At 39.0% G+C, this 23,587-nt stretch overlaps 1 protein-coding gene across 2 annotated transcripts in view; it reads left to right on the top strand.

Annotated features, from left to right (window-relative positions):
- Window positions 1-22,979, top strand: part of SPOCK3 (SPARC (osteonectin), cwcv and kazal like domains proteoglycan 3) — a 110,268-nt gene extending 87,289 nt beyond the window's left edge. For both annotated transcript variants that reach the window (XM_028745306.2, XM_077934151.1), the window contains 5 exons: window positions 7,907-8,023; window positions 16,399-16,620; window positions 18,975-19,037; window positions 20,318-20,455; window positions 21,296-22,979. In XM_028745306.2, the coding sequence (XP_028601139.2) occupies window positions 7,907-8,023; window positions 16,399-16,620; window positions 18,975-19,037; window positions 20,318-20,455; window positions 21,296-21,456 (701 nt within the window). In that variant the 3' untranslated portion in view covers window positions 21,457-22,979. The remainder of the gene's footprint in view (window positions 1-7,906; window positions 8,024-16,398; window positions 16,621-18,974; window positions 19,038-20,317; window positions 20,456-21,295) is intronic.
- Window positions 22,980-23,587: the final 608 nt, after the last annotated feature.

Below are 23,587 nucleotides of genomic sequence, written 5' to 3'. Positions count from 1 at the left end.
GGGTAAAACCTCAGTGCCTAGGACTTGCCGATCGTATGGTCGGCGGTTCAAATCCCCGCGGCAGGGTGAGCTCCCGTCTTTCGGTCCCAGCTCCTGCCCACCTAGCAGTTCGAAAGCACCTCTAAGTGCAAGTAGATAAATAGGTACCGCTTTATAGCGGGAAGGTAAACGGCGTTTCCGTGTGCTGCGCTGGTGCTGGCTCGCCAGAGCAGCTTCGTCACGCTGGCCACGTGACCCGGAAGTGTCTTCGGATAGCGCTGGCTCCCGGCCTCTTAAGTGAGATGAGTGCACAACCCTAGAGTCGGACACGACTGGCCCGTACAGGCAGGGGTACCTTTACCTTTACCTTTTAAGTGGTATTTTAAGTGGTATTCTTTTTTGTTTCTTTGTTTCAACTGCAGCTTACCTTGCTAGCTTCGTTTCCCAAACCAGAAGTGTTGGTCAGGGTGAGGGAGCAGGACTTTCAATCTTAATAAGTCATCTTTTTCTTTTTCTTTTTAAGTAACCATAGGATGGTGCATGGGTTTTGTGTTTCATTGTGCCTCCTGTATAACTGTACAAGCAGTGTATGATTACTAAGATGTCCATGGCAGTTAGTGGTACAGTCGAACTCATAGACAAGGTGTATGAGACTCTTATAGTTCCTTATTCACTACCTACATGTTTGCTTCCCTCTGTGCTTGCCTCTGTGTCTATGCATTCTTATCATTGGAGTCAAATTTAAAGTACTGTTTATCCATTTCTGAGACTAAATCCCTTTAACTTGTCAAGGGGTCAAGGCACGAGAAAATTGTGCAGTGGTGTTGATGCAACATTGCTATAGTAGTGGGTTTGCTTTTTAGAGATTTTCTACATACTATTTTCATAAAGGAGATGAAAGTTGTATGCAATTGGCATTGTGCCACAGTACATCAAAAATGTATGGAGTTATTTGCATGATAGCTGCTGCATTACTTACAAGCTAGCATAACAGGCAACAAGAAATGATTTTTATCATATTAGAATGCAAAACACTACATTATGAAAAAAATCGAGGATATCTTTAGCAGCATTATCAAAATACACTTGGATATTACAGAAAAAAGTTGAAACATGTATTTCTTCAGGCATCAGCTCCTGACAGATTATTTTCAGACTTTTCCTGACAAAGTGCTGATGTCATCATTGACAGTTTAATCAGTCTCAGTTTCATGAATCTTGTAAGTAGTACAGAGTAGTGATGCAGTTATTAGAGGAAATAGATGTTGCTAGTCTAAGATGCAATGGGAAAAGAGGCTCACGGTTGATGACATTTGACAGTTCCTTTCAGCTAAAGGCAATGGAGCTGATAATCAACACATCCAGTTAGTTCAAATATCTTTCATACTTTATGAATAACAAGCAAATTTATGGCTGAATAGATTACTGCCTAGCAGCTCATTGTCCATGTGTGTGTGTTTTCCATGGAAAAATTATTCGTCAATGTGACACTAAAACGGCTTGATATAAAAACGTTTTAACAGGGAAGCCAATAATTTGTTTTCAAATATGTAAGCAGTATAATGGTTTTACTGTCAATCTTATGATTATTAATAGCTGCATTCAGAATACAGTTTTGGATGAAACTATAATTAACAATTCTTGAGGAAACATTAATGGCACGGTCTATGCAATGGTTGCTGGTATTAATGCCATTAGAAAATAGTGTTACCATCCATTACGAATCCCTGAGTACTGATAAGTTTTAGGGATCCTACATGTACCTTAGGTTTCTTTCTGTGGAAGATATAAAACCTTACATTACATAAATTCTCTGTATACAATCTAAGCATGAGATGGACGTTCACAACACCCCCAAGAGCTTCTGCTTCACATTTAGGCTTCTAGGGGACCCACAATGCTCTAGCACTGGATTTATCACAGAAAGTAACCCAGGCCTCTTATTTCTTGCTGACTCAGTTTCAGGACTGCCAGTCTTTTGTTCTCTTCCATACATAGACATATTGATGGCAACATCTTTATCCAGAAGAATCACCATTTGTTTAGTTTCTGTGGCAGGACATCGGCCCCAGCTTACATAACAAAGTAGATACTTAACAGACCTGGCCAGGGCAACACTTCAGCAGTCTCCCTGTTCTGCAGAAAAGTCACACAAATATAGAATATATTTCCCAAAAGCACATTTAGTCCAGTTTAACACACACACACACACACACACACACACACACACCCCTATTACAATAGCACGAGGTGGTTGACTTTTACTACTTTGGAGAGTTGTTGTGGCTTGGCTCCCTTTGTTCCCTTGTGAGCCAGATTTGAAAGCCTGACAAATCCCATAATGCTTTGTGATGTGTTTGCTATAAGTACTATAAATCCCATAATGCAGTGCAGCTTAAGAAAACATGGACCTGCTGAATTCTGATATCCAGACATTCCAGAGAAACTGATGCTTATGAATGAGTAGGTCTTGAAGCAGTAGTACTCCAGTGTGAAGACATAGTCTTAAATCCGAGTATAACTAAAGTTTCCGTCTTATTTACACTTAAGCATAAATCCCCTTGATACCAGTGAGACCTGAGAAAACGTGTGTAGAATCAGGCTGTATGGTGTGGACAAAGCTGCAAGTAAAACCCAGGCAAAAGGCAATACCCGAGGCTAAGGAATTTGGCTTCATGAAGGTGTGTGTGCACACAAACGGGGTTGCCTTTTTTGTCTTAAGTATGTGTTTTGTCACAGAGAGATATGTTAAAAGCAGTAAGTAGTGGAGCATTGGGGAAAATGAAATTAGCTTATAAAATGCATCATTTGCTGAAGAAACTATCTGTCACTATGAGAGGAATTACCAAAATGTGTAGCTTTATTTTGCAGACTAGCTTTATCTTGCAGACTAAGAGTCTGATTCCAGCCTCCTTGATGAGGATATCAATTTAGTATCAGTTTGGTTTGCTGGGTGAAGTGATGTGCTTAAGATGGCAAGATGAGGCAGGGATAAATGAAGAAAGGAATTGATGTCTGAATGCCTTTTAAAGTGTTGGCAGTGTGTGCAAAACATTTGGGGTCCACACCTATCAGAACTTTGCACTGCAGCTCAGGCTGATTCTTTCCCTCAGGACCTCTCTATATTATTCAGCCACTTTTTATGAACTGCAAGCACTTTTGCATAATTGCTCACCCACTTGGCACACATTACAGCACTGTGTGACAGAGTGGAATCATACAAAGTAGACCTAACTTGCTGTCAAATGTGGGTTGAAGTTCTAGAAATAGATTTCACACAAACTCAAGCCAGTGTATGAAAGAAGCAAGTAAAGCAGGGAACTATACTTGGTGAAGGAGTGGCTCATTTCTTTCTTAGTTCATCAGTTCCTCATGTTGTAAATCTTGACAATCTTCTTTGGCCTTGATGGCTGAATGAGGGCTGCCTTGACAATTGTATGGAGACAATAAGACTAGATCTCTCTTATGAATATATAATTTAATTGAAATCATTTTAAATTTTATGATACATTAATCATGGACAGAATGCCTCTATGGAACATTAATTTCAAGCAGTAGGAATAAGCAGCTGTAGTTCCCTGATATATCAGCAGTATTTATATTAATTATCTCATAACATGGAATAACTGGAGTATAAAACCCATTTGCTTAGTTAAGCAACGAAGAAATCAAACTGCATTTATTTGTAAATTTTAAGGTGCATTCCTAAAATCAGACTTTTTTAAAGGTTAGCAGATGGCTAGAAAATGCATACTGTTTATAAAAATGTAGTATTAGATGTACTTCTATTGACAAATGTTTTATCTCTTAATAAAAGATCAGGCCACAAATGAAATTAAGAAATTGATTGCCTTATTTTAGACTTAACCTCCCATCCAAAATTGTTCTAATAAAATATAGCTGCCATGTGCCAATCAAGTTCATTGTATGAAAACATTCTGCTCCATAGTAGAGAGGGACAGAACTTTATCTGAAAATAATCAGATAGAGTGGGGCACTTGAAAGAAGGGAAAGAGAATATTCTTGGAAACAATGTTTAAGGGGAGTTGAATGCCATCCCAGTTAGTTTCAGACAGACCAATGACCATCCCACTTATTTTCAATTGGATATAATAGTTTTCTGGCATAATTATCCCACTTCATTTTTCCTATCACTCTGAAACTATTGGATTGCATGTACCTGGCCTTCAGGGGCAGAGACAGGAGTAGTGAGGTCTGTTCTATAGTTCTATCCCAATACTTACTGTGGGGGGGGGGCAGACCTACTAAAGCTGCCACCTGCTGTTTCTGCTGTCAGTGATTCCTCTGCTCTCCGCCCCCCCCCCCCCAACTTTAGGGAGCAACCAAATCAATGAAATCCCCTAACTCTCTTCAGGTATTCTCTAACTGTATACTAAACACAGGGGGAGGGGGCACACTATATTGGGGGGGGGGTGAATGGATTCCTATGCCCCACAAATAACCCAGAGATGCATTTTAAATAAAAGGACACATTCCACTCATGTAAAAACACGCTGATTCCCAGACTGTCCGTGGGCCGAATTTAGAAGGCGATTGGGCCAGATCTGGCCTTCGGGCCTTAGTTTGCATACCCATGTTTTAGACCTTAACCTAGCTCAAGGTTGTCATCTGAACTAGCCAGATGTTTAACTGATAATCAATCACAGCCAGTCCATCATTTGAAAAATAAGACTGCCTTGCTCCAAAATGGCAACTAGACATTCTGTTTTGGCGACTGTAACTTTAGTTTAAGGAGCCATTTGGTGCCTAGCTTATGTAGCTGAGTTTCTGACATTGCTTAAAAACCATCTCATTCCCCTATTCTCCTCCTTCTTATGGCCCTGTTTAGAATTATTTCAAAGAACAGGGGAGTGGGTGGATAGTTAGGACTCTGAGGGTAGCAAGAAGGTTGAGAAGAGATACTGGTCATTGGCCATAATGAAAAGATGAATCGAGTAGAGTGTACTGTTTAACACTAGAGAGATGTTACTGACTAGTATAGGAACAGAAACAGAGGATTAAAAACAAACTGTAAACATACAGGACTAGCTTGAGGCTTATCATGGGCACAAAATAACATTGGGAGCAACTGACAGAAATTATTTAAAGCAGGCATGTCCAAAGTCTGTTTCGGGAGCCTAATCCAGCCCCTTGGCCAGTTTTGCCCAGCCCCTGTGGCAGTTTATTTATTGGGGTCAAATCCTAAAAAAAAGCTCAACAACCTTGGTCGGCCCTCACACATGTTCACTTGATCAAATCTGGCCCTCTTTGAAAAAGGTTTGGGCACCGCTGGAGGAAGAATTATCCCTATTGTGGCTTCAGATCCGGAAAACAGTAGGTTATGCTAAAGGAATAATTTAAAAGCATTTGGCTACTAGATTGATTAAAGATGAACGCAAAAGAGTTTGAAATTGTGAAATTAAAATTAGTTAATTAGTAATGAAGGATGATTGCATTTGTATGTTATAAGGTGTACATTTCAGTTTACATTCTACACAGTAGACAATACATAAATAGGTTATGTGTTCAATGGTTCAAGTTCTGAAATCATTTACAGGTTCTTTGTTAATTCGTTCTTGCCTTTTCTGTGGACCACAGTCACCAAGACCATTTTCAGCTTAAAAACGATTTGTTAGTCTTCCAACTTAAATGTCATTTACTGGAGAAAATTTTGTAATGTTATCCCCTTGCCATTTGCTATTGTCTATCAGAAATGGTGCAGTGTAGAGCGCAAATACAATTACCACTTAATTAGGAGCAGGTTTGCCCAGATTCCGGCTCAGACAACCCCTTTTTGTGTGTTGTTAGATGCATATTTTAGCATAAAATCTTAATACATTTTTCATTCCTGCTCTTTTGATTCAATTGTATCAAAGGATACAATTAGCTTCTGCACTGAAAATTAAAGCGGTGAAGGAAAATATGCTGATTAGCATTTCCAGAAACTCTACTTCCAATCAGTAAATTATATTCAAATGCCAACTCCACAAATTGTAGCATTTACTTTATGTGAAAACAAATTCAGCACTTGGTTCCTCTTTGCATTTATATATTATGAAAGTTATTTATGAAGCATGTATGAAAGGGGACTTTAAATTCATTCATTTATCCATAGTTAAATATGCTGATTTTTGTAAACCCAGTCAGCTTCTAGCACTTTAAGATGATAGAACAAAATAACCTTTGAGCTAGAGACTTCATTTATCCATACTAATTCTTTTAATGGCTGCTAGAATTGATTGTAAGAGCAAGAGCGCCTGTAGTAGTATTAGACAAAGGGAAAAGCACTTCTTGGCAGGTTCCTGAGTGGATTCATCTGATTTAATATGCATTTTTTTGATTACTGTCTAACCTTCCACAACCTTTACTGTCTGTCTTTTGTCATTAAAGATTCATCTGCCAACCTATTGGGTGAAATAATAGTCTGAATTACCTCATCTTGACCTATTTTAAATCAATGCAGGCCAATATGTCGTGTATAATAGTAGCAGCACGCCTTCATGGAAAAAAAAGATTTCATTTTAGAGAGATAGATAAATGGTATGATTTATGCCCAAAAAATTAGTTAGCTGGTTAGATTAAATCCTTGGTAACACTGCAACCTTGATCTGGCGTTCTGGCAGCAGTACAACCCAGGAGCTTAATTGAACTGCTATCATGGGGGTTAGCAATCTGCATTGGTGTACTTACGCCACGGGGAGCAGATTGTAATCTCTTATGTGCAATGCTGTAGCTCCCTTTGAGTGCCAGGACTCCAGACATTCATACCTCCTATCCTCGAGCTGTACCAGTTGCATAGGCTGCTGCCCAGCCACCAATCTGTAACCTACTGCTCTGGACATTTCAACACTGTTTCTCACATTTCAGTTTGGACCCAAGACTCAGCTGCTCTTCCAGCCAAACTGGCACCCCAAACAAGCAATGGGGTGCCATGGAATTGGTGGAAAGTAGCACAGCTACTCTTCCTAACCCAAGCCTATCCCCATTTCTCTTGTTAGGGCCTGGATTGGCTGCACACTCAATGAGCTCTTGATGGGTTTGAGTTTCTTGGAGAAATGCAGCAGGCCTGTATATGCTCCCAACAACTCAAGCCAAACTAAACCGCTGTCCTTGGTAGCTGGGATCTGCTAGAAGGCATAGATGAGAGTGAGTGGTTTGGGTACAGCTAGCAGAAAGTGCACAAGGTTGCAGGCATCAGTTAACTTGCCAGTTCATGTGGGAAAGGGGTCATGTGGAAAAGCTGAGAACCATTGTGATATACACACTGTTGTTGATCACCTCTTGAATATTGTCAACTATCAAGGGTGTTCAGATACTAGACTTCAGATAATGAATGTATTTATTTGTTCATTAGACTTGACTTCCTTTTATCATGGTCTCAAGGTAGTATGCAAAGACTTCCTAGATGAATTCCTATCAAGGCACTAACCAGAGCCAGAGATGTGTGAAACCTTTCCAAGAATGTTTGAATTTTTAAATTACAAGCCAGTTGCAAATTTCTTCCAGTAGACTGAAGGTTCCAATAGATTTTGAGTAGAAATTTGTCCCATTTCTTCACATTATTTCTAAAGTGCAGATACACATCCAGAAAAATGTCCCACATGCTTACTGAAGAATAATAATAAGAACTCTTATTCTACAATAGAACACAGGATATACCACAACATAGGGAGAGAGAGTCACAGGTATTCCTACCAGTAGGGAAATTGAGAATAGTTTACTTATGAAGAACAATACATTATACATTTTTCAAAAGCACTATGTAAATTGCATCTTTAAAATACCGAGGATTGTAAATAATATTGAAAGAGAAAATAACTCATAGGGAAATTGTTATCTGTTAGTTTTCATTTGTTTACAACAACATGAAAGATTGAATTTATATGCAGCCCGGGAAAATTACAAAGCTTTTCATTTTGTTTTTCAGTGTGCAGTGACCTGGAGTTCAGAGAGGTTGCAAACAGATTGCGAGATTGGTTCAAGGCTCTTCATGAAAGCGGAATTCAGAAGAGGACTAGAATTGTACAAAGACCCGAAAGAAGTAGTAAGCACTTGCATCTTTTGATATCTCTTTGAAAGAATGCATGTTAAGTTTCTGGGATTTTTTAAATTAAAAAAATCCATTAGTGTTATTTTTCCAGTGAGTCTCAAACTGAGCTTATAACCACTTGCTTCAGAAACATAAACATGCCTTCCACAAGTTAATTTTTTCTCCAACTCTGGTGCCCTCCAGAAAATCGAGCCATGGCTTTGTATTGATGTGCAACAATCTCTTCAGGCTTTCTTCAAATGATCACTTAGTTCAGAACAAGCTAGTGAGTTTTGTGTGGGTTGTCATTCACAAGTCTATTGTTCAGCCAGGTATGCAGTTCTAAGAAATGGTTCGATACAGGCTGATGATTAGTTGCCTTGAAAGGAGAGGATAAAAAATAAGTGCTTCACTTGAGCTGAGTGGCAGATATACAGTCACTGCAGCATGGTAGCCCATAACCATTAGTGAATGTTTCTACAGTTACACAAAGGAAGATACTGACAAGCCCATTGTATGAATGGAATCGTGTATGAATGATCAAGCTCCAAAGGGGTGGGGGGGGGGACCCAACAAGTGAATCATGATGAACTATTAACAGGGGCCCATCACCTCCTGGCAAATAGAAGGGGAAGAAATGGAGACAGTGAGAGGTTTTACTTTCTTGGGCTCCATGATCACTGCAGATGGTGACAGCAGTCACGAAATTAAAAGACGCATGCTTCTTGGGAGAAAAACAATGGCAAACCTAGACAGCATCTTAAAAAGCAGAGACATCACCTTGCCAACAAAGGTCCGTATAGTTAAAGCTATGGTTTTCCCAGAAGTGATGTATGGAAGTGAGAGCTGGACCTTAAAGAAGGCTGATCGCCGAAGAATTGATGCTTTTGAATTACGGTGCTGGAGGAGACTCTTGAGAGTCCCATGGGCTGCAAGAAGATCAAACCTCTCCATTCTGAAGGAAATCAGCCCTGAGTGCTCACTGGAAGGACAGATCGTGAAGCTGAGGCTCCAATACTTTGGCCACCTCATGAGAAGAGAAGACTCCCTGGAAAAGACCCTGATGTTGGGAAAGATTGAGGGCACAAGGAGATGGGGACGACAGAGGACGAGATGGTTGGACAGTGTTCTCGAAGCTACCAGCATGAGTTTGACCAAACTGCAGGAGGCAGTGGAAAACAGGAGTGTCTGCATGCTCTGGTCCATGAAGTCACGAAGAGTCGGACACAACTAAGCAACAACAATTAACAGGGCAAATCCTTTGAAACTTTAAAAGATTTTGTTGCTGTTGCATCAAAAACAAGTGGAATATCAGGTTATGTAATTACTGGTAGGATTTGTTTAAAACAGCAATTATTATATGCAGTGATACATTTTGAGAGTGGTTTCCCACTGAGGAGTCAAGGCAAATTAGATTTTGTAAGCGCTGAACTTGGACCCTTCATTAACACAACAGGCCAACTCTGTGAATTTCTCTCATGTCTTGTTTAATAGAGCTTGCCTGCTGCTGACTGCCTACCTTGATACCTTCACTATTAACATTTTTTAGATGTGCTCGATATTTTTTGTATGCTTTTGTTTGATTAGGTCTTCTACTTTCTGCAAATTTGCATTACTAAGAAATCCTATTATGTTACTTAATTGAAAATGTTATTGCTCTGTGTGATTACTCATGCTGAAGCAATAATAGCAAATAGTCAAAATGAAATAAAGATGAATCTGTATTTATGTGTATTCGTTTCTCTACAATAAATAGAGTGGTACAGGATGTGAAAGCTGGGCTGCTACTTACTTCTACATTCTAAAGATTTACAGTAGAGTTGGTGACCATTATTTCAGAGTCCAGTCAATGCAAAATGTAAACAAGACAAGCTTAAACATCAGTTGCAATCAAGAAAACAGAGTCTTGTGCACACACAATCCAGGCTTAAGATTCTTCTGTAGGGACCAGAAAGAATTTTTTTAAATAATGCGCTTTTTGGTCTCTCTCGGCCTAGCTTCTTTAGAACCACAGTTTGTTATGGGTAAATGGTGAGGTATAGTTCTGGAATAACCAGGGCACACTCTGTAAAAGATACTTAAAATTCTAAATATTTTTGATGCATTGAAAGTAATATAAACTAGGAATGCTTGCATTTTTAAAGTACTGTTGTGTTCCTTGTAATTTTACAAGGAATATTCTTGCAGTTCATTTCTGGAATAATGTGCCAAACACCAGCATTTAAAATGGATTCCATACGAAATAAATGCATATAGAGGAACATTAGGAAAATGCAAATTTCATAAAGCATGCCACTCCTTCACCCAACTTTGAGTGTAGTAGCGTTATCACTCAGTGTAGGACTGCACCATGTGGCAAAATGTTTGTGTGAAGTAGCTTCCAACCCAGTCCTTGCAGCTCCCTTTTGTCCAATTGTGATCACATAGCACATATCACCGGGACCAAATACAGTGTCCGACAAGCAGCTTGTTGTTTTCCATATTTCAATTTTTCTTACAGTTACTTTTAAGCTGCATAGGTGACTGGATTCCTTTTACTCCCTTGTTAGTATACATTACCAGATACCTGAAAGATCACCTCACCCCATACACCCTCAATTAATTACTGTGCTCTGTAGGTGAGGGACTCCTGCAGATACCATCATATCAGGACATCTGTTTAGACCTACCTTTTAGACCTACCCTTGAATATTAGTCACACACAGTTTCTGTTGTATTTTTAGCGCCTACTGAAGACCTTCCTCTTTCAAAAAGCTTTTTAAGTTGATATCTTTCCCAGCCTTCAGATGTGCTGTTTTTCAGGTTTTTTATGGCATTATCACTTATCTGCCACCCTGGGCTCCATTATGAGGAAGGGTAGGGTGCGATTTAATAAATAAGTAGCATTTATATTGTAGGGTTTAGGGAACTCAAACCTGTTCCTTTGTGCATATTATATTGCTGAAACCCTGTTGTGTAGGCTAGCATCCCAGTAGCCATCAGAAAAGTGTCTTGTCTAAAGTACCTAGTATTATTCAGCTGAGTGGAGAGATGAACCAGGGACTTTGTAGCTCATGTGCCTAACTATGTGTCATGTCTCCAGATGGGATCAGTTCATCAACTGCAGCATAGAAGTAATCAGTACTTAATCCTCTTCCCCCTGCTTCTCTCTCCCTTAGGAGCCTGGCAACAAATGAAGCTCCTATGTATTGTTAAAGCTTTCCATAAATCTGAACATGTGTACTTTATCTATTTATTCTGGAGGTTTATATCTAGCCCTTCACCATAAATAAAATCATGGTGCCTCTGGCATACTTGCTACATCAGTCCCATAAAGCGTACCAACACAAGTCAGAGGTCTTTTACTGAACTTTAGAAAAAGAAAAAGAAAATAGGGAAATTCTGAGTCATTTTACACGTCATGCTTCTGGTTGTTTCACTCATGTGTAAAATGCCATTTTGAAGAACTGTCGCCAGATAGCAAAACTTTGGGAAATTATCTTTAAAATGATATAGAGAACGTTTACTATATATGAAAATGAAAAAAGGAGTCTGCAGGTTGAGATTTTCATGGAATTACCCAACTTATTTTAGCTTCCTCCTTATTCACGTGCCAAAGGAAGGGAAGAAAGTTGGCACAGCTTTATTTGTCAAACCTGTATTTTGAAACATTCAGGATTCAACATTTATCCCCAGAGAGAAAACAAAAATATTTGCCGATATACATTCTTTTTCCTATAAGGTTTTGCTGGTGAATTCCTAGTGGAGGAAATGTCGAGCGCTGTGAAGTGCAAAAGACATTTATGGCAATGTGTGGAATTCAGTACTTCCTTTGGAACTCAGCCCAATGGCAGGTTTCCTGGAAGGAGGAAAAGCTTTTAATGACCCTGTACGTGTGCCAGGTTAGTAAATAGCCAAGTGGTGCAACCTAAGCCAAACGAAAGAATATTCTTCTGTGCAGGAGTGGGTAGGGAGAAACCAAATTAGCAGTTTAATAGTTGACAAAAACATTTCTTGTTTAAATCTGGTTGGTCTAGGTTCTTTCCAGAGGGGTAAAGCAGACGTCTAATCATATTCACAACTCCTCCTTGCTTCTGTGTGTGCTGGTTGTTAAGTTTGTCTAAATGACATAATGTGAAAGGCATATATTCTCCGAATTGTCTAAGGGGGAAGTTTCTTTCTCAAATGGTCAGTAGCCCAGTGTGAGGGGGGGGGGGGGACTTAACCGATGCAACCTAGTGCAAAAAAAGGGGGAGGGAGTTAGGCAAGTGGAAGAGATGATGTGACTAAAGTACCAGAGTGACAAATTTTGCCATAGGGGCCAAAAATCTGAACTGTTGCCTCCTCTTCCCTGACTATGAATAAACTTTCACATTTGCAGAAGACCACCAAGGATTTCTGATCCTCAGGTGTTTAGCAATAGCAGCAACTCCAAATTAGGCTTCTGACACAAAGAAACCTGAAGGGAAAACAAGAAATGGTGTGTGTGTGTGTGTGTGTGTGTGTGTGTGTGTGTGTGTGTGTAAAAGAACTACAAGGTCAGTTCTAGGCTGAGATACAAGTCTTCTCACTGTTTTACACATAGATCTTGCTGGTGGACTTCAGGGAAGTATTGGGAAATGGGGAGTAGATCCTATATGTTTGAAGTCCACCTATCCCAGGTGAAGGCATCACTCAGCTCCGTGGGCCAGTGATCTCAATATAAGGCAGCTGCCTGCATTTCTATGTGGTGCAGTGATTAGAACATCATACTAGGACCCAGAAAACTGGGTTCAAATCCTACCCCCCATGAGCCAGGAAGCTTACTGAGTTACCTCGGGCCGATCACCACCTCTCAGCCTAATCTGTTTCACAGGGCTGTTGTAAGAAGAGCAAGGAGAGGGGAAGAGCCATTTGTGCCAGGCTGAGCTCCTTGGAAGAAAGGCAAGATATTAATTCAATAATAAATAAATAAAAGGGTCAATTTAGTGCCCTGTAGTGTGGGTGAAAAAGACCAACAACTGAATCCACCACATGTGTGAGGTGATCATCACCTTCCACTTCCAGCTGCACACTGTCCTTGACTGGGTTTAATTTCAGACACCCCTGGCTCAACTAGGTTTACATACCACAGCTCAGCTCTGCAACATATGAAGACAACCACCCTTTCCTCCCATAACTACAGCTGTTGCACACACCTGGCCCCATCTGGACTGTGCATTTAAAACAGCACCATATGAATTTACAGTCATGGCTTCCCCCAAATAATTCTGGGAACTGTAGTTTGTTAAGGATGCCGAGAGTTGTTGAAAGACCACAGTTTCCTTCACTACGGTTTACATGTGGCAAGGGATTTGCTGCCTTTTTGTGCTATTGGATGAAAACATATGTGCATGGTAGGGAGTGTGGCTATCAGAAAACCGAGTGAGAGTATGGAATTGTTACTTTGGAAAGGGTAATTTTATCGGAGGAGCACAATAAAATAATACGGAATGGTTTTGTTTGGTTGAAAGTACCCGCAATTGGACTAGAGGCCATATTTCAGACCAGGTTTACATTTCACTGGCTGCTATTTGCTCCAGAAGTAGTTTTTTTTACAATAAACACCACCTTCACACAAATAGTAGCTAAGAGGAGAAATTTCTAGCAGGCAACTGGCACACCTCAGATTTTTTCTTTGAAATAAAATTGGCTCATTTAAGCCACATTTTAGAGGAGGCGGAGGGCGGGGGGGGGAGTAAGGTAAGTTGTATTTTGACGCTAAGCAGTCAAAATACAGAAGAGGGCATACAAGATACTGTAGGTAACTTCTAAACATTTCTGCCAACCTAAACAATAAATAACATAATTTTTTGGTGAAGATTTTTGAAACCACAAAGAATTTCTTCTTGTTGCTAGCAAGTCTATCTGGTGGTTATTTTATTCTGAAAATGGGAAAGCATTTGAAAGCAGGTCAATATAACTCTTCCCTTAGAGATCCTGCAGCAGATAATGTATATTTTGGTGTGTTTGATGTCTTCAGGCATGGTCAGAAACTCTTCATTTCCTTTCGTTATCTCCAGTCACTGCATCCCTCAGTGCCTTGTCCAGGCTGTGTACAGATCCTACTCCGCATGGTCAAAAATATGTGACTTTGGTATATTTTAACAAGAGATGATAGAGAATTATATGTAGACACTTTTAATAAATATTGAGCCAAGTTACCGTACTTTAAAAGTATGTTGCAAGTTGGTTCTCTTAAGCAGATGTAATTGGGTCTGAGTTCAGTGTTCATTAGGTCAATTCATATTGTGTTCTAGCTTGCAGTCCCATACAGGCCATTGGTATTTATTGAGCCTCTTACTTCAGTAGTCTTGATTTTGTTTCTACAGGAACAGCGTTCAGTAAGAGTATTTGAGAGTTAATCACTTTGCATCCAAACAATATTTTAAGTTTTATACCTCTTTATACTGTATTTAAATACTCTGTTGCTGTATATTAAGCAGTTGCGTTTTGCTGCGGTTTTGTATGAGTATCTTCTCAGCATTCTCCTTCCTATTGTGACGGGTGCTTGGTAGACAATATGGGCACTGGATGTGAGATTAAAACTGAAGGTGACAAATTCCCTTCTCTCCTTAAGGGAACGCTTTGGGCCATTTGTGCCGTTTGCTTGATTTTCTACAGCATTTTTGAAGTTTCTGTCTTTAGTTCCCAGCCATTACAGGATTTTAGTTCTTCACATCTTTCTGTTTTCAAGGATGAGTCTTTTTAGGATTTTGCCATGTAATAGCTGCACCCCACACTACAAGCTGCACTGGTGATGCATACAGGGAGCAAGTTCATGCTGAAAACATCCATAGAACTTCACATGAATTGGCTTTTCGATATGGTCATGTTTTTGGCATATATAATTCTTGCTTTGCTTGTGACAGCTCAGCTTGAAAATTGTGTTGTTCTCTGTGATTTCAGTTTCTTTATATTATGGATAAATAATAATAATAAAACATTACCTAGAATATTTGCCTGCCAGTACTGTTAACACAGGACTTCCCAAAATATTTCATGGCATCTTGTTAGTGATCTCTGGTCTTACGTTAAAGGTAAAGGTAAAGGTACCCCTGCCCGTACGGGCCAGTCGTGTCCGACTCTAGGGTTGTGCACCCACCTCACTTAAGAGCCCGGGGGCCAGCACTGTCCGGAGACACTTCCGGGTCACGTGGCCAGCATGACGAAGCTGCTCTGGCGAGCCGGCACCAGCGCAGCACATGGAAACGGCGTTTACCTTCCCGCTATAAAGCGGTACCTATTTATCTACTTGCACTTAGGGGTGCTTTAAAACTGCTAGGTGGGCAGGAGCTGGGACCGAAAGACGGGAGCTCACCCCGCCGCAGGGATTTGAACCGCCGACCATGTGATCGGCAAGCCCTAGGCGCTGAGGTTTTACCCACAGCGCCATCCGCATCCCCTGGTCTTACGTTAGTGACAGAAAATTCAGATTTCATGTTCAAAGTAGCCAATCATACTTTGGCCAGCTATTTGAGAGGGGGTAGATGAGTAGACTATCTCTTGGTTTGTTTCTTGGTTTGTTTGTCTGTTTGTTTGTTTGACTAAAAGGCAGGCTGCAACTTAATTAGAGCACTGTTCAGGGTGCTTGTCCCAGTTTCCTCCCCCCCCCCAATGGAAACTCCTCCCCCCTCGGGACTGCTTTACTGGCTGCATGTGAAAAGGCACAGGGTCCTCCTATTTTTTTCACCTATGCAAGAACAGTATGCTTTTTGCAGAACTTCCAAACCAGACCTAGATTATCAATCATAAGGAATCCAGTTTGAGAGATTTGTCTTCTGTTGTGCCAGAGGGTGCTCTTAAAAAGATGCAATGTTTTTTATCCCCTACCTTCCCACCCATCCCAAAATTACCCAGGGCAACTTAGTCCAAACTAACTCTCCTCAGTCTGATTTGCTTGAGAGAGAGCAAGAAGGAAGACTGGCATACCTTTCTACGTAGGAAGCCAACGTAGCAGCACAATGCTTTCTTTATGGTTCCTTGTGCCAGGCTCCACTGTTTTTATCTGGACTTTGTTTCTTACCAATTTTATATAACCATACCAGTCTTCCCGGGTACATACCCAGTCTTACTCAGTTACTTCTCATTTTATGGATGTCAACATTACTGAAGTCAGGGTGCAATAATTATTTCCCACTATTGCATGCCTAGCATTTTCAAGCAAGCATATGTTGCCAAGTGTCTTGAGATTAAATGCTATGTTAAGTAATAGATGCAGATACTCTTGTTTTTATGCAGTTAGCATGTTACTTTTACAAGCTGGTCATCAGCACACACTCTGAACTTATTTTTGACTGGTAAAGATGTTTCCATGACTTCCCTGGCTTTGCCAAGTTGTGAGCTAGCTGAATCTTTCTCTCATTCAATTTCTTTGTATTTCTGCCTCTTAGGATTTGATACCAGCATTTTGCCAATTTGCAAGGACTCTCTTGGCTGGATGTTTAACAGGCTTGATACGAACTACGACCTCCTACTGGACCAGTCAGAGCTTGGAAGCATTTACCTTGACAAGAACGAACAGTGCACCAAGGCATTCTTCAACTCTTGTGACACTTACAAAGACAGTTTGATATCTAACAATGAGTGGTGCTACTGCTTTCAGAGGCAGCAAGGTACAATGCTAGAACAACTTGAAAATCTTGATGTTAGACATTTAACTCTTAGTTGTTTCTCTCTCTCTCTCTCTCTCTCTCTCTCTCTCTCTCTCTCTCTCTGTGTGTGTGTGTGTGTGTGATTAAATCTTATAAAAGGTTATGGAAAAGTAAGAGGTTCTGTGAGAAATCCACTTTTTAAGGGGCTGTGAAAAGTTACAGTGAGCAGGATCCAGAGAACCATAAAAGGCGTTGTGATAATGCAACAGGGCTTCTTTGTCTCCTGCTTCCTAATGCAAATTACTAAAACATGACTCCTGTTGGGCAGGTTTTCCTCTAATACAGGGTGAAATAAGGTGTGTCAGGAAAAACTCTGACACCATCCCTTGCACAGAGTTGTCTGCTTAAAGAAGGATCACTCTTCAGCAACCCAGTATAAAAAATACACACTAGAGAAAAGTTATATAATAGGGTTGTTTTGTAATAAATTTACAAAAGTGCTACTGATAAGCATAGCAATTTGTTTCTAATAGCTGGGTTTGTCTTCTGATTCTCTGGCTTGTGTTTGATACTTTGTTTCTCGATTTAGTATCGATAGAATTGGCATATTTCTTGTCACACAGCCACCCCTTTCTAAGGAGGCTGTTTCTAAACAGAATCTCCATAACCCATTCAAGCATTTTGTTTATCTTTCTATTTTCCCCCAAGGTAAAATTCAAAATCGAAAATGAAGGGTAAATACAGATTGATCTGCATGAATAGTCAGATTGTATTTCAATCTGTATTGATTCTCTCATTTGCATGACTAATGCACAAAAGGTCTATTGATGTTTGAAGTCTTCTGCAACAGATATATTAAAAAATCATAAAAATTGTTCAATATATATACTGAACAGATTTTATGATTGTGTATTCCATTAAAAACTGCAGAATTTGCAACAATCAGTAGCATTTCAGCATTGTTTAGACTAAACAAGCAGTAACACAATTTTAGTCAATTGTAACCTTGGTATATAATAAAACAAAATCAAAAGTAACATGGACTTAGTCTTAAATTTAGCTCAATAGCAAAGCTATTGACAATAGAGGAAATCAGTGAAAGTGATGCAGCTGTTGAACACACACACACACACACACACACACACACACACACACACACACAGCTCAATCCAGCCAGTATTAAGAACTTTTCAATTTCAATGCAAAAGATTTAAGTGTGTGCTTAACTCTTCTATTGAAATACACAGGACTTGAAAGTATTCAACCTTGTACTGTGCTCAAGGAAATTCAGATTTGTGAAATATGCTTACATTGTAGAGTTACTCTAAAGACACAGCATTCTAAAGTACTTGTATTTTGAGACTTTTCTTCTGCTTGTGACCCAGATAATAGTTATTAAAGCAAACACATGTATGCACATGCATAAATAAATAAAATCGTTTTAGGATTCACTCATCCAATATTATTTTAGTAGAATTCTGCTGATCAGTGACTACTAAAAGTTATACAGCCAAGATTGCACAGAGTTAAAAAACATTTTAAATATTTTCCCATCTACTAAGTGCAAGGATGCTAATAATGAGGGGGGGAAACCTTAGATGGATAAAGATAATTGTTTCTCCTCATAATACTAGGATTCACGGTGAGAGTAGGTTCACAAAATATTATTTCACACATCACAATATTTAATTTGTGAGTTCCATTACTTACGATAGCCTGGAAAAAGACCTGGAAATAGACTGGGAACCAGTGCAGATTTAAAAGTGCAGACTTCCTATGGTCAAACTGTTTATTGCAGTTAATTATCATCTGGCAGTTTTCAGACTGTTTTTTAAAGAAAATACTACGATAGCCTTAAAGAATATCAGACAAGATCTGGTTAGTAGGTCTATCAGATGGTGATTATCAACAGTCTAGGTCAAAAGCCAAGGGTGGTATTCAACGAAGTTTAAAACAGAGCAGACCCACTGAAACTTGTAAACATAACTAACTTGGGTCCATTAATTTCAGTGGGTCCACTTCCAGTAAAACTTTAATACCATCCCATGTATCCTCTTTTTAACAGATGTTAGTTGTGAAAGATTGCTGATGCTATCATGCTTTACTTACAAGTGTCATAGAGGTATCTGGAGGAAGACCTCTGATGAAGTCAGAATTCTAGGCTAAATATGTGTTTTTTCTAAAACAGCAAAACTGTTCTTACATTCTGACTGTAGAAGAACCGGCTTCCAGTTCACATCTGTTAATAATAACAATGTCAGTGAGAGTAAGCCATTTTTAAATCCTATACTTGAAGTTAAATCGTAAGCAGAGCAAGCCATTCCTAAATTCTCACACATAACTGAAGTTTAACTTATCTGATGTCATCATTCTAGACCCACCTTGCCAGACAGAGCTCAGCAACATTCAGAAACAGCAAGGGGGAAGGAAGCTCCTAGGTAAGTCATAGATCATTCTTTTGAAGCTTTTATTGCTTACATAAATAACTCTAGCGAAACTGCAACAGAAAATCAATATGAATCCTAAAATGATGGACCAAACTAAATTCCAGTAACAGAATTTATAAAGTCTTTGAAAACCATTAAACTTAGTTTTATTACCTTATCAGTTCCAAGATATTACATATGTTTTATTACAGTACTATAATATCAATTTTTTTCACTTTATAAAACCTACTGCGAAAAGAAGGGTTAGATGATTCAGTCGTAAAATAACATATGGTTTTAAATGTTCTGTTTAATATTTCCTTCAAATCTCTTACGTGAATAATTGTTCATTGAATCTAAAAGTTTGCATAATTATAATCAGAGTTAAAGACTTCGTATTTTAAATTGAAGCAATTACCTCTAAATTTGTTGCATATGTTACAGTGTTTAAAATAAATTGTATTCTTATTCTGATATACTTAATAAACTTAAGTAGAATTTAGGTAGCAATCCTGTACATACTTACCTGAGAGTAAGTCCCATTGAATTCAGTGACTTTTGAATTCAGTTGGGCTCTTTGCCACTGTTACTCTTCCATGGCAACCAACATGAAATACATCCCTTGCAGAGTATCTTAACCCTATTCAAACATATGAAAAAATACAATATGAATTAGGTATCAGTAGAACAAGGAAAAGGCAATGTAGACATTCCTTTTCTGGTAGAACAGAGAGACCTTTTATGGCAAGCAATTGGGAAACATGCTTTGATATTTATTGAAACCTTTAAACACACAGTGGTACCTCGGGTTACAGACGCTTCAGGTTACAGACTCTGCTAACCCAGAAATTGTACCTCGGGTTAAGAACTTTGCTTCAGGATGATAACAGAAATCGTGTGGTGGCAGCAGGAGGTCCCATTAGCTAAAGTGGTACCTCAGGTTAAGAACAGTTTCAGGTTAAGAACAGACCTCCAGAATGAATTAAGTTTTTAACCCGAGGTACCATTGTATTAGTACTTAACCTGAGAATGAAATAGGAGATATAACAGAAAAATTGTACGCATATTCACGTTTCATAGAATTGTAGCGTTAGAAGGGATCACAAGGGTAATATAGTCCTTGCAAGGCAGGAATCTTTTGCCCAATGTGGGGCTTGAACCCACAACCTTGAGAGATTAAGAGTCTTGTGCTCTACCGACTGAGCTATTCAGGCATGGCTTGGTTGAAGCCAGGACATTTATGCTGCAAGAGTGACTGCACATCCCTGGTAATGTTTTTGTGTATTGCACAGGGCAGTATATACCTTTATGTGATGAAGATGGTTACTACAAGCCAACTCAGTGCCATGGAAGTGCAGGACAGTGCTGGTGCGTGGACAGATATGGCAATGAGGTAACAGGATCCAGAACACATGGAGCTGCAGACTGTGGTAAATCACATAATTCCATTTCCAGTTGTTTGGATGAGAAAAGTTTGTCAGGTCCTGTGTCCCTCCCCGCCCCCCGCAGCTGATCTTTGAGGTCTGAATTTACCACCTAGAGTATGCCCTGTTATCTGATTTCCTTGAGAGAGAGAATTGGAATCTCTCTTAATCCATAGATGATACTTGCTTTTAAAGCAACTGTATTAAAAACTGATCATTCATAGCTGCCTCAAACGCAATTTTTCTGTTGGTTAGGCAAATTTCCAAGTAAAGTATTTGCTGATACAGGACTGTTGTGTGCAGAATCAGCCCCCACCCCACCCCCTGTAGATTGTGATCTACACCTTCACAGTTATAAGCCTTTTACATAATGAAACACAGCACAACTCAAAACATCATCTCACACTTTTTTTGGGGGGGGGTCTTAATTAGAAGCTGTTATTTTCTTCTTGTTTCTTGCAATAATTAAAATTAGCTTTGACAAACCCATTTTGTATTTATACATAATGACAAAATATATAACTCTCATCTTGAGTTATCAGTATTCCTTACCAGTGTTTTTACTAGTCTTTTTCAAAATGCATTTTGTAGTAGGTGGTTAAATTTGTGCCTTTGAGTCAGACAATGGTATTGTCAATTGCAATGAAAGCAACTTTAGGATGCAGCCTTAGCAATACTCCGGAGGGACAGGAGCTCTTTGAGTAGTTGGATTCTGAACTCCCTTGGGCCACAAATATAACCCCCCACCCCCAAAAATAATATTAGGGGGAAAATGATCTTACCTATTTAAAAAAATTGCATTAAATAATACTTGACACAAAGTAATGCAGCTATATTCTCCTTTAGCTATTGATCTGGAAACATCAGGTGATTTTGCCAGCGGTGATTTCCATGAATGGACGGACGATGAGGATGACGATATGATGAATGACGAAGATGAAATTGAAGATGACGATGAGGATGAAGGGGACGATGATGATGACGATGACCACGAAGGATATATTTGATGCTTTTAGCTGTGACTAAATTGTCTCTTTCTACAAGATGACGCCCCAGAAAATTCCTATACCTTCGAAGGTCAAAAGGATTCTAAACAACATGTATATTTTGTATGATTATTTGAAATATTGAAGCTGGAGTCATAGACTTCCTTTGTTTAAATGAAAAGCATTATATTATGTGTTGTTTTTATATGCTGTTGAGCAGAAGAAAACACACTGGAGTCTAGCCTGAAGAAAGAAACATGTGTGCTACTAAAAAAAAAAAAATATGTGCAGATAATCATAAGGACAACCAAACTTAAAACCTTCCATGAAAAAGACATCTTCTGTTTGGAATTGTGTGTGTATGGCCGCTTCCAGCAGGTGCTCTGTGATAAGTAAAGCAACTTAAACTTTAGCAGTGATTTAGGCCATGTGGACTTCTTTGCATGGGCACAATAAGGAAAGTTTGATTAAGGAAATAACCTGTCGCCAGCCTATAATTTACCAGAGGAGTGGAGAAACTGTGACTATAGAAGAAGGTGTCAGGTCCTCCTTTGTGTTTGCAACTGTTATGTTTTTGACTCTGAAATTACTACCATCTTGAAATGACATTTTAAATGCAGTAAACCAGGAAAAGTATAGATTCTGCAAATCTAAAGTTTTGTTGTCCTTTTGTTCTTTTATTTCTTCCTTGTTCATGTCAAAATCATGTAAGCTTGTTACGCCTGATGATTTTACTTTTATTTCTATAGTATTCTAACCATAAATTTTAGTTTAACATATTTTAACGGGAAAACTTTGCATAAAGAGTGTGTTTTTATAATACTGTGTTGGAGAATGACACGTGCCCTAAGAAATGCTTGAATCCTAACTGTGACTTTTTAGTTTCCAGACTCAAACTAATTTTGCATCTCTCTCCTAATTCATGCCCTGTTTGGATATTAGTTCAAATTTTTAGAGGAGTTATTGTAAGGTGCCTTGCAAAATAGAAATAGAAAGATTTATAGCATGCATACCAATATAAGATTATTAGGCATTAGCCAAGCATTTCCAAATTCCAAATTTAATATCAATATAGGTACTGCTGCTGGAATGGAGAAATACGTTATTTCCCACCCCCCACCCTATTGTTATGTAATTACCATGTAGAATACATTATATTTCTTAAGTAGGGTTGCATTCAAAATTGACTGTAGAGAAAATTATTTTAATCACTATATTTATGTTAGCATGTTAATTAATTGTGTAGACGTTCTAAAACTCCACTACCTTCATTCATATCAGACCTGTGGCTTTGTGCCATAATAAAATTGAAAGAACCTGTGTAATATTATGCAAGCAGTTGTTTAATTTCAACTGTGTGTTAACTGTTTTCCCTGATTTTTATCTGCAGTTAATTGCAAGAAAAAAATTGTTTCTTCTTTGCATTTAATTTCAATAGGTTTAATAACTAAATTTAATGATTATCTTATGTAACATTAAAGTATACTGCAGTTTTCTTTTTTATGTTTATGTATAGGTTGCAAAATAAAGACTCTCATAACCAACTTTTACCCTGAATGCTGTAATGATTCTTATGGGTATAGCTGCCTTCAAACCCTTGGCAACATTTTTCTTTTGAGACAAATAAAAAATAATACCCAAATTAGGTGAGAAATGCAGGCCACCAAGCAGCAATTTTGGGCAACAATCCATATAGTTTTTGGTAATTTCAGCAAAAGCATTATTTCTATGGAATGCATACAAGCCATAACCAACTCCCCTGTCTCAGACTCGCTTGGTGAATAGGAGCAGTACTCTTAGAGTAGTCTATAGGGATACAGACTTCTTCTGGATCCTTCATCCATTTGCTCTAAGAGCTGTATATGAGGTTTGTGTACAATGAGTCACTTCTCCTTCTCTTTGTCATCTTCGTCTGCAAGTTTGCTCCACCACAAGTATGTTGGATATTGATCACTTACTGGTGTCCGTATGCAACAGAGCAGCTTCACTTGGCTCTATCAAACAAGAGCAAGAGCTCAGGGGTGATAATGTCAAGAGCTGGCGCTATTAGCACATTCCACAAATCAGCTAGGGCTTCAACAGGCGCACCAGTCATATCAATCAGAAAATCCACCAGAACTGTCTGGAAACCAGTTGAATCCATCAGCCTCTG

The sequence above is a fragment of the Podarcis muralis genome, chromosome 9 (assembly GCF_964188315.1).
Source record: "Podarcis muralis chromosome 9, rPodMur119.hap1.1, whole genome shotgun sequence".
In the NCBI taxonomy this organism is placed as follows: domain Eukaryota; kingdom Metazoa; phylum Chordata; class Lepidosauria; order Squamata; family Lacertidae; genus Podarcis; species Podarcis muralis.
This window is presented reverse-complemented; position numbering and strand designations above follow the sequence as displayed.